The sequence below is a fragment of the Pecten maximus genome, chromosome 4 (assembly GCF_902652985.1).
Source record: "Pecten maximus chromosome 4, xPecMax1.1, whole genome shotgun sequence".
Classification (NCBI taxonomy): domain Eukaryota; kingdom Metazoa; phylum Mollusca; class Bivalvia; order Pectinida; family Pectinidae; genus Pecten; species Pecten maximus.
Genome location: NC_047018.1, coordinates 28,145,585 through 28,157,691, shown reverse-complemented (window position 1 = coordinate 28,157,691; position 12,107 = coordinate 28,145,585). Strand labels below are relative to the sequence as shown.

At 34.0% G+C, this 12,107-nt stretch overlaps 1 protein-coding gene across 1 annotated transcript in view; it reads right to left on the bottom strand.

The window, feature by feature from the left end:
* Positions 1-266: 266 nt before the first annotated feature.
* Positions 267-12,107, bottom strand: part of LOC117325710 (choline transporter-like protein 1) — a 69,620-nt gene continuing 57,779 nt past the window's right edge. The window contains 9 exon segments of the mRNA XM_033882132.1: positions 267-4,579; positions 5,757-5,852; positions 6,107-6,199; positions 7,233-7,361; positions 7,654-7,691; positions 8,034-8,149; positions 8,908-9,048; positions 10,737-10,902; positions 11,103-11,289. Of these exon segments, the coding sequence (XP_033738023.1) occupies positions 4,496-4,579; positions 5,757-5,852; positions 6,107-6,199; positions 7,233-7,361; positions 7,654-7,691; positions 8,034-8,149; positions 8,908-9,048; positions 10,737-10,902; positions 11,103-11,289 (1,050 nt within the window). The 3' untranslated portion in view covers positions 267-4,495.

Here is a 12,107-nt window from a genome sequence, read left to right as displayed (position 1 = left end):
TTGAAACACACTCACTACCAGATGAAGAATATCAAACCATTCACATCCTCGACCCCTCATAATCCGAATCCACCTCCTGCAGGAGAAAATTAGAATACTACTGAGTACACCAATTACACACACTGACACCACTGGGGTTCAATGTCTAAGGGAAATGTTGCATTCATAGCCATTTCTTTATTCTATCCCTATATCCTTGTTGTAAGGGAATAAGTAAATGACATTAATGTTTCTGTCAAATGTCAAATCTAGAAATAAAATAAATATTTTCATCAGCAAGTATACTTTATTACTCATTATATCATATATATATATATCCCGAATCATACAAAATCTCATCAAAATTGAAAATATATGGGTGAAACAGATCTATATAAAAGCATAAAAATGTATTAAGTTCATACCTCTAGTCTCTTTTCAAAAGAGGAGGAAATAATTACAGTTTTACTATAACACAAGCAGTCTGTAAACTTAGGGTACCACAAACTACATATTAAACTATCAATAACAGGCAACACCTCTCCCTTTAAATCTCAAATGTACAGCAGCTTTCAAAATTGCTTAATGATCAAGCTTCCCTCACCCAGAAAGTGCCTCAGTGACCCAAAATGTGTATATTGTACAAAGGTATGTAGGATAAAGAGAACCTAAAAAAGTCTCACATTTGAGGGTAAGTTTCAATATATTACCTTGATAACTTCCTTTCTCCCATTTTTGAAAAACACTATATCGATAATGCAAATCCAATGGTAAATATAGCAAACATATCAAACTAGGGACATCTTTTGGAAGAAAAAAAAAAGTATGGTGTATCATTGGTAAACTTCTGATTTTAAAAAGTTTGCAACATATAAGACTTTCAGGAATATTTATTTTCATTAGCTGGAGTCACTCAACAATGACTGAATTTTGGTGTAAGCAGTTACCTGATGGAGACCTTGTAACAGTAAAGGTCACAAAGGTCAGCAATCTATTTTTATAGAGATAGGAGAAAATAACTGGTATCTAAATAATGAATGACAGCATAGAAAACTTCATGGATTCCAATCTAAAAATAGAAACAAGTAGTTTGGAATATAATACAACGTAAGTGTTATCAAAGTGTAAAATTATCTTATCAAAATAATAATCGAAATGAATCAATGCAATGAAAAGATGTGTAAAAAAGCAACAGAGCAAATTTAAACATATTTCTATATAGTATTTGGAACATACATGTATATCCATTGTAAAAAATTGAATAGTGCACTTAAAGGAGTCCTAAAGGGCATGTATTACCAATTAACAAATATTGAAGCAGTAACATTTTCACTAAAAAGAACACCACTTTTTGCATTGCAAATATTTCCCCTTTTTAGTCCCCAAATAATGGTACCCTAGGAGACATAATTCTTTCTGTATGTAACATTCCATATCCTGGTCAAGTTTAATTTGGTTGATCACCATGTCTGGAAAATTTGGCAGTCGTTTCTCTACATTTTCAAGTTAATCCATAGCTCATTTACAACATTAAGTCCATCTTGTCAAAGGGTGCTCCAAATCAATTTCAAATAAAAGTAATCCATTACTATTACTAAAGGGACAGCTATTTGTACCAGTGCTTATTTTAAATGGACAGTTATTTGTACCAGTGCTTAAGGGACAGTTATGTGTACCAGTGCTAATTTTAAATGGAAAGTTATTTGGACCAGTGCTAACTTTAAATGGACAGTTATTTGTACCAGTGCTAATTTTAAATGGACAGTTTTTATGTACCAGTGCTAATTTTAATTGGACATCTATTTGTACCAGTGCTAAAGGGACAGCTATTTGTACCAGTGTTAAGGGACAGTTATTTGAAGGTTTCCCTTTAATACCCAGCTGGTTGGAAACTAAACCCTTTTTTTACCATGGAATATTAAGTTCCCTAGATGCTCTCATTGAAATTTCGTTAAAATATACTCAGACAAATTTGAATTGTAAAGATTTTGAAGTGAAAGGTAATGGACAACGAATAGATATAAAAATTAAAACATTACAATCACACTAAGGCCTGTGGGCAATGTAAAATTAAAAACTAATAATCTCATGATTACTCAAATGAACCGAACTACAAATCAGAAATTTGCACCAATTACTGCATTATGCTGGAATGAAAAACTTAACATATAATAAATGTCCAGGCTGGATTCTATCACAAATAACAAAAAATGCTACAAACCAGTGTGTTTAAAAGAGAGGAAAAGTTTGCAGTTTGTGGTAGACAGTCTCTCTTTAATTGATAGTTTCATACTTTCCTCAAAAGAAGATGCTTATCGGGTAATTTAATAAAAAAAGATCAGCAAAAGAAAAACGTATATTTTTTGTTGTGTTATCTCTTGTTACTTAACCAAAACAGTTTAAACAGTTTAAAAAAGTTCTACAACCCTTGTATTTTTCATCCAATATGAAATACATCTGTATATTATCCCCCGTTAGATAAACACGATAACTCAAATTGACAAGTTCCCAACATGAAACTCATTAATTCTGATTTTTATAAAACAACCAAAAGGTAAACAAATGTGAACAGGTACAAAACAAATCATTTTTAACTGTCAATATTGAATATTTATACTCATTGATACCCAACATAATATAAATTCTCAGTGATAGTTCTGTAATAATTTTATTACTTTGATTAAAACTAAACAGATTATAGAATTGGTAAATACAAACAAATATATATAATTATTTACGAGGAAAAAACAAAGTTACACTGGTAATATAAATATAAATGTAACAATAGTTCATGAAAAATTAACTTTGCAAATTCTAGTAAACTAAGACCAGCACAAATGAATTTAAAGAATACAAAAAAAATATTTACATGGCACTATGATTTTCAAGACTTTAAACCACAAAAATTCCACAACATTCTAAACAAAAACTATCAAAACTGTAACAAGCTACTCAATTCATGGCATACTTCTTTTTTCATACTTTGATTACAAAGTGTACAAAACAAAACAAAAAACAAAGAAAAATATATATAAATCTGCTACACAATCTTTTCCCCTATGCAATGACATTTATTTACCATATACAAATCACAATCAAATACGAAGCTGAAAACCAAAGCAGTTTTTTCATTTGTGGAGAAGTAAAAGCAGCTTTTTTTTTTTACAAAATATATTTAGTGTTTACTGTTAGAACAGCTAGGTACAGCAACACTGTTAATCACATAACAATTCAGGCTGGTGATGAAAACATCCATTAAACTCACACATATTTTAGTATGGTATTCACACTGTTATAACCCAGGATTAAACACAAAACAAAATAGGAGATACAGCATACATCCGAGTCATTTTAAGTTCTTATATCAAATAAACAAAGTAAGCATTGCTTTTAAACTGCACCAAGTTGATGTTAATTCATACTAGTCACATTTGTCTATATACCTATAATATAAATTTCTAAATGCCATGTCTGTGTTTTAGAACAGCAAACACATTAATCAAGTACAATGTGTCCCCTGTTAATACACCTGTAATATGATCAAGGCCACAGGTAATGTAATAGAATGCCAGTCTCATTTAACATATGATTTTATAAAACTATAAGAAAGCAGTGTTGACAGTGATTGGATTGTCAACATTCAACCTGACATCTAGGTCACAAAAGTATCATAAAATAACAACCTTGATTCAGATTTGTATTGCCTGACAGGGAAATAGAAGTTTGTGAACTATAATTCAGGTAGAAATATTTACCGTTATATATAACACTAGAGAGAGACTGAATTACTGTATTCATGGACTTTAAATATATCACAAACATAAAGAACAAGTAAATTATTATAAGACACGGTTGCGAAAAATTTAATCCTGCAAACCAGGTCTAACTTGGACAAAGCAAAAAATATGCAGTTATGGCAAAATTATGTTCCTAATAAAGTTATACCTTGGCAATATTACAAGTTTATTGAAAAATGAGGATAATACCTGTAGTTGGTACATTATGTAGCTCATATCATTGTACATTTAATCAGCACTTAGTTGTGTCCGTGTTATATATGACAGCCTTTCTGTTAACTATTTCTCCAGAATTATCTCCCTTGGGTTGTTACTTTCCTATGATTTGTGATGATGAAAAATGGTCAGTATATTGTTCCTCATGGATATGAAAAAAATATATAACTTTATAATTTGTTCAGCAATTTCTTAAATTGTTTATAGCAGACAGCATTTAAATCACACAGCCACACCTCAACATCCATCCTAGAGCAGCAACATATTACACTTACAGAGAAAATACTTTTCCCTGACAATTTCTTGTTGTTTTTTTTTTATCTTTGTAATACAATGTTCAATGTCTTTTCTATGCAAGTTCATAGCTTTTCAAAATTTTCAGAAGCTTCTTTGTATTTATTTTTTCAGTCAATCAATCAAGATGACATTCTATGAATAAAATCCCTGGAAATAGTTGCACCAATTTGATTGGTGAAATCAGGCCGTATTTGTTGTTGCTATAGTTACAGCTTGGCTGGTTCTGTCTCCTCTGCTGTTCCTTCCCTTGTCAACTCATTTAGCTTTTTACTGCTTTCTTCAATGAATTTCTGCAAAAGGATGTCATGTCATATGAAATCAGCAGCCATAGTTAATGACTTTCAATTTTCCATATTTTATAGACATGAATCTATTCACTAATAGATACTTTACATATATTACTGAAAGTGTCACATTTTATGTGAATGCGCAGTTCAAATTCAGTATATTGTCATCTTAAAGATCTTAAACACAGTATAAGGACTACATTGGCTGCCATTCAGAATACTGAACCACACAAATTTTCTTGTAAGATTATCTACAGGTCGTAGTCTGTATTCCATGAACATTTTGTACAATAAACCAGGTTTATGTTTTATGATGAACATGCTTACAATGAATTCAGAGTTATAACATAGTGTTTTTCATTCCCCGCAAGATGCCTTATCATTTGTATATAAAACTGCAAATATATTAAATGAATTTCACGTAACGAATGAATTCCAATAGTGTAGCAATTTCTAGGGCCGCTCAGATAAATAACAACGCTAATTATTAACCATATAAATAGTGGCCTCTGGCAGGCTCCACACCTGAGTGATGCCAAACTTCCAACACAAAATTTAGTTGGATATGTTTACAACTGTATCAATACTGACGTGTGTCCATCAGGCTTACTTTTATCTCAAATGATAAATCCCACTTTTTGAAAATACACATGTATTATAAATAGTGATGTTGATGGTAATGAAGATCAAGGTTATTCAGATACATGGAAATATTACTGTACAATGTCTTGTCACCATGTATCCATATCACCTGACTTTAATTATGAAAAGTACACTGGCAGCATTGTGTATTTGCTAGTGATACCATATTCAAAACTTGTAGTAAACAAACATTTATGATTTCTTTAAATAACATCAAATATTTAGACAGAAGCATATCAGTGTTTATTTTTACATGTATTATTAAATATTATCCAGAAATAACTCTCTATACACGTATAGTGAGCTATGCTTATAACCAACTTATTTCCTTGGTATTTATAAGACCTTTCATTCAGTAGCAGCAAGATTTCATTTCTAGATGGGAGCGAAATCCTTATATGATATAGAAATTAAAAGTCACTTGACAGCTAAGAAATCCCCCCCTCCCCCCACCCACACCCACACCGAACCCCCCTTTTAACACGTGACTGAAGCATCCATAGAAACAATTAATTTTTAGAAACATGGGTTTACTTACATGTAATGACTGGCTGGCAAAGTACCGTCTTTCTGGTGAGCCATCATTCATATCAACATCCTCACAGAAGCACAGGAAGATTGCATCAATCACCATCTGCATGAACATAACCAAACTCTAATGTACACATATACTTTCACTTCTCGATCAAACAAATTCACAGATATCAAAGCTTCTGAAATAATATTTTTTCCCCATATTTTATTCAGTGTGCCAAACATGTTATTCAAAAACTGACAATAGAGAATTAGGACAGTAGACTTTCACATAATTCTTTACATGAAACCCAAGGAGACACAAGTAATAGAAAACAGAATTAATCTCCTTACTCATCAACCTTACCACCTTACCTCATAAATAGACAGGAAACAGTGAGCAACAAAGAAAGCAAACACACAGGTGAGAAGGACCGGAACAGGATAGTAGTGCAAGCCCTCCTTGTCCTGAAATACAAATATTGATGTAATTCTTGTGATAGCATTTTATGGCCCTTTAATTTATTCTTGAAAGCTGGTTTTGCTGTAAAATCAATGTTTGCAAAGAATGGATTATAAAGGTCCCGAGTCATGTATCAAGACCTGAACAAGTCTAAGTACAAATTAAGATATTCATATATATATAACATCAAATACACCAGTCATTTATGCAAGTATCGTTGAGAAATTGTTATGACAGAGACATATTTTTGCATTCATTTACAATGAAATATACACATGTATAACATCAAGAATGACTTCTTGTTGACTGTCTTGTCAATGTCATGGTACAAGTTGTGCATATTAAGTATAAGGACTTTGCAAGAGGTTTATTTGATAAACTTCCATAAAACCTTCCTTTGGCCAGACGATAATATGGTAAAGGGAGATAACTATTACATTGGTTCCAATTTCTACAAATTGGCAAGATCTTAATTAGTTATAGACTTCTAAAATGATGTTTCCTAAAATTCAGAATGTATATATGAAGCATAGACAAAAAAAAATTCAATACTAGTCTGTCAACATATAGATTATAATCAAGAATTAATATTGAGTTGTTTTGTCTTTAAAATACTCCTTGCAAGGTTTTAGAATAAGATACTTTTTTGCATGCTTATCACCAGGGTATGAAAAGGTCATTTTGAGGCTGGGTCTCCTGGTAGTAGTTGGTGACTACCTCACTGAATAACATATGGAAGACCCCCAGATGCCATCCAGAACAATTACAGTAAAATGTCTTGCGAAAAGACATGAGAGCACAGATTGGCCCATTTCTCAGCTTCCAGACACCAAAACAGGTATGGAGTGTTGAACCACAAACCACACCTCAGGTTAAGAGGTTTTTGCTCTGAGCTATCACGACCCCCTGTTTCAAATACTGATTTCAGTTAGAATGAATGGGTAATTAAATCAGAATGAATGGGTAATTAACCTAAAAGCTTCCAACTCTACCAAATGAAATCTTGAACCAGGTATATAACCTTTCACATTTACTGACCTTGAGCCAGATGATGCCCACAGCTGCAGTGGCGGCCATCACACCAATTTTACCCAGCATCAGAATGAAGTCTCCAACGCTATTAATAGCTACCACACGCAGGGCATTATTGAATAACGTCAAAAAGGCCTGCAACAAATGGAACGAGAAATTAACACAAGCACCACAGTCCGATCAACATTCAACACTACACAACATGAATACACTATGAAAGATTATTAGAATCTTAATTGGGTCTATTCCATGGACAGGGATATCTCAAACCAAGTATAAGAGTTTGGCTGTTCAGTACAAGGTTTGCTAAGTGCTGGCCAATTGGTAAGAATTTTGATTGTGAAAGGGCATGGAAATTGAAAAAAAAAAAATACAGAAAGGGGAGTAAAAATAAAAAGATCTTACAAAAACACTGACAGGAACTTACTTTTTTGGCTGATGAGCAGAAATTGGTTCCTCTTATTGCTGTAATGAGAGAAGATGCCAATTACATTAAGACTTTTATATTGATGTTAATGGTTAAACACTGACATTTAATCTTAATGTATTTTTGTACATGCTTTTGATATGTGTTATGTATATAAGTATATAAATATCTGTAATAGAGGACTATAAAATGTCCTGAACCAGAAATAAACTTATCTTATTGATGAATCTTAGTTCAATTAACACTAAGTTGTACTATTATACTGCTTAGATAAAAACTTTATGGAATCATCTAAAAAGAAAAAATGAATTTCTTTGAAATGAATTCAAATCTATTGTTCAAAATTGATTTAAACATAAAACATAGAAAGTTTGACTTACCTACAACAGTGTATGCATTTTGATTGAGATATTTCAGGCATTTCTCCAGGCACCATAGACAACAGATACAACACTTGAGACAGTACTGGGCACACTGGTTCTCTGAGCCCTTAAACCTACAGCAGTAGAGGATTTCATTAATGTTGTCAGTGGAGACAATGTAAACAATATATAGGATATTCAGTGGGCAGTATCATCATTACACAAGATGCCCAGATGTCCTTTATCATATACATTTATTAGTCTACATCAGTATCATACAGAGATGTAACAATCAGTCCACTTACTGTTTCTGTTGTACATCAGTATCATACAGAGATGTAACGATTTGTCCACTTACTGTTTCTGTAGGTACATCAGTATCGTACAGAGATGTAACAATCAGTCCACTTACTGTTTCTGTAGGTAATTCAGTATCATACAGAGATGTAACGATTGGTCCACTTACATTCCTGTTGTACATTAGTATCGTACAGAGATGTAACGATTGGTCCACTTACTTTTTCTGTAGGTACATCAGTATCGTACAGAGATGTAACGATTGGTCCACTTACTTTTTCTGTTGTACATCAGTATCGTACAGAGATGTAACAATTGGTCCACTTACTGTTTCTGTTGTACATTAGTATTGTACAGAGATGTACGAATTGGTCCACTTACTGTTTCTGTAGGTACATCAGAATCGTACAGAGATGTAACGATTGGTCCACTTACTGTTTCTGTTGTACATTAGTATTGTACAGAGATGTAACGATTGGTCCACTTACTTTTTCTGTAGGTACATCAGTATCGTACAGAGATGTAACGATTGGTCCACTTACTTTTTCTGTTGTACATTAGTATTGTACAGAGATGTAACAATAAGTCCACTTACTTTTTCTGTAGGTACATCAGTATCATACGAGGCAATTTGACCATTGTGATAACAAATGCTCCCAAGGCAACAGATCCAAGATGGTGGAACACCAGCAGACTTATAGATTTACACAGAGGACAGCTTACAGTACTCTTATCCCTGCAAAGAAACAAGTATATACCTAATTTACTGTCCATACTTCAGGAGGAGACTTAAATATTGTTCATCTAAGGCATATCATGTTCCCATGGGCACCGTAACACCTTGAGTGAACATAGACATGTTCCCATGGGCACCGTAACACCTTGAGTGAACATAGACATGTTCCCATGGGCACCGTAACACCTTGAGTGAACATAGACATGTTCCCATGGGCACCGTAACACCTTGAGTGAACATAGACGTGTTCCCATGGGCACCCTAACACCTTGAGTGAACATAGACATGTTCCCATAGGCACCGTAACACCTTGAGTGAACATAGACATGTTCCCATAGGGCACCGTAACACCTTGAGTGAACATAGACATGTTCCAATGGGCACCGTAACACCTTGAGTGAACATAGACGTGTTCCCAAGGGCACTGTAACACCTAGAGTGAACATATATATACTTGTCTCCCCAAAATAAGGCAGTGTATATAACACATGGCTATCACTTTATCAGATTTTTATCTGTTGCTGCTGCTGGAATTTTCATATTCAGATAAACAATCTAATCATCTGGTGTTCAAAACCAGGGGTCGACATTAACTTTTTTCTGCACTTGTCCGTCCCTTCGGACAAGTGATAAGATTAATTCACTTGTCCGAATGAAATAATCACTTGTCCTACATGTGTTTCTACTTTCCATCTGTTATGTGTAAACAGCGAGATGATTTATTATAAAGTAGAGGTAAGCACTGCAAGCCATAATTTCGACTCATAATAATTACTAACAACAACAAAACAACAAGAAAGTATTATTACAAGTTATTTAAGTTTTACTAAACCATCCTTTTTTTTACCTAAAAGCATATGAATGAAGTACTTTAAAATAATTAACTTTCATGAAGAACTGTTCGACTAAACTATAAACAAACTTACTACTGTGAAAACATTAAAACATGTCACCGTTTTCTAGGGCACGGCAGTCTGCTTCATCTGTAGCCTCCTTAATTATATCAAAACTGATTCATTTTATTACGATTCCAGCAGACGGTATCTGTCGTAGTATCAATGCTCTCACATGTACAGCATTCGCATGCGTTTCAAACATACTAGTGATACCGATTACATGTTTTCGAGAGCCCTCGGAAGTCTACCATCATTTCTATGTAGTTCCGAATGAAGCTTTAATAAGCATGATCAACTCACTTCCGTTCGATGGTTAACACAATTTAAAGGAGTTTTTACTCATTTTACAGTGAGTATTGAATCAGTTTTGACTTCAGAATATAACATAAATAAAACACAAAGACAGATTTAGTACTTTAATGATTTCACTTGTCCGACATCAATTTCGTCTGGTACCAGACAATCGGACAAGCGTTAATGTTGACCCCTGAAAACCACTATATACTAAGTACATGGATTATTATGATTATATACGTTGTAATCTCTGAGTCTCCAATCTAAGTGGGATTTTTCTTCTTTACATGGTAAGTAAAATGGCTGGAGAAATGTCAAAACATATAACCCAGTCTGAAATTATCCTGCTTGTACTGTCAAGTAACACTGGCTACCTGCCTGGAAGGGCTGGCTAAATCACAAGAACAAACTTAGCATCAGAAGTATAAATGATATTGTATCAAATTTTAAATGCCGTTAAGTATACCTAATGGTACGAGACCCGGTTACCAGACTAACCTTGTAAAATACCAGCTGGCTACAGCTCCAGATATGACAAGCTGCTGACAGGCAATGATGAACTCACTGGTCCAAATTAAACCAATAAGGTGGTACCACCACAGGTACGACACAGTCTCATGCTCATCATACCGCACAATATAATTCTCACCAAGGGACGCTTTTTCTAAAATTAAAAAATTCATTTTAAAAGTTTTATTTTAGAATTCTTATTGTCTGATCAAATAACAATTCTACCTGATTTGTTGTCTAAGGTCTGTATACAGATCAACAGAATGGTGCACTCACTAAGCAAACTTTAAAATGATTGGACTTGTCAGGTATACAATATTACTATCAGGTGTTGAAGTAGGTGACAATGTTTACCTGATGTAGAGAGATAGGCCAGAATGATGACCCAGTAGACAAAGAAGAGGATGAGGATGAGGAAGGTCCAAAGGGGCTGAATCAGCAAACAAGGCATCGACTGGACACAATCTCCCGCCTCCTTAAACAGGGCCACCACCAGGGCTATTCTTTTCCTCATCACCAGCAGAATCAGAAGCAGGATTACCTACAAGATTCAGACATAATCATATATAAAGTAAAACATGTTTTATAGTAAATATATATATTATGTAAATACTATATATTCAAGGAAGGTGAAAATCTATTTTGCAATCTTGACTCCGATGTCAGTTTTATTAAATACTGTAGATTCAAGGAAGGTGAAAATCTATTTTGCAATCTTGACTCTGCTGACATTTTTGTCAATGTTTTCCAGTTGATTGCCTTTATTTTAATATTTCAAAAAAAATATGGTAGCATATAGACTTCTAGCCAAACAAAGCTCAAATCTGTACATAGAAAGCCTTGGCTTTGTTCTGATCTTTTAACAATTATTTGAAAAGGTGTCTTTTAAATATTTTGGTCAATTTAACTCTTTCAAACTTAGATTAACTCTTTACCACGCGTAAGCGCCATCTGACGCCCTATCTTAATTTCCGCATAAGCGCCGTCCAACTCCATAGCTTCGTTTCCTCAGAAGCGCTCGCGAACGCCATGTCGGGATTTCCTCAGAAGCGTCTCAGAGCGACATGCTATTTTAAGAGTGTGTTGCTGGGGCCCCAAAATTGCGTCACTGTCAAAACTGTGTGAGACGTGTTGCATACTGATTGGTCAATAAAATTAGAACGCTGACACGTCACTGAAACGTGCTGTTAGTCTTATTTTCTACCGAAAACGAAAGTAAACCGAATGTGAAAGAAAATGGCGACGCAGAGCATTCTGGACGATGTATTTAACTCGGACATCGATGAATTCGAAGGATTTTCGGGTGATAATGATTCTGAAGATGATGATAGGGAATCGGACGTCGAAATTCCGAATCAA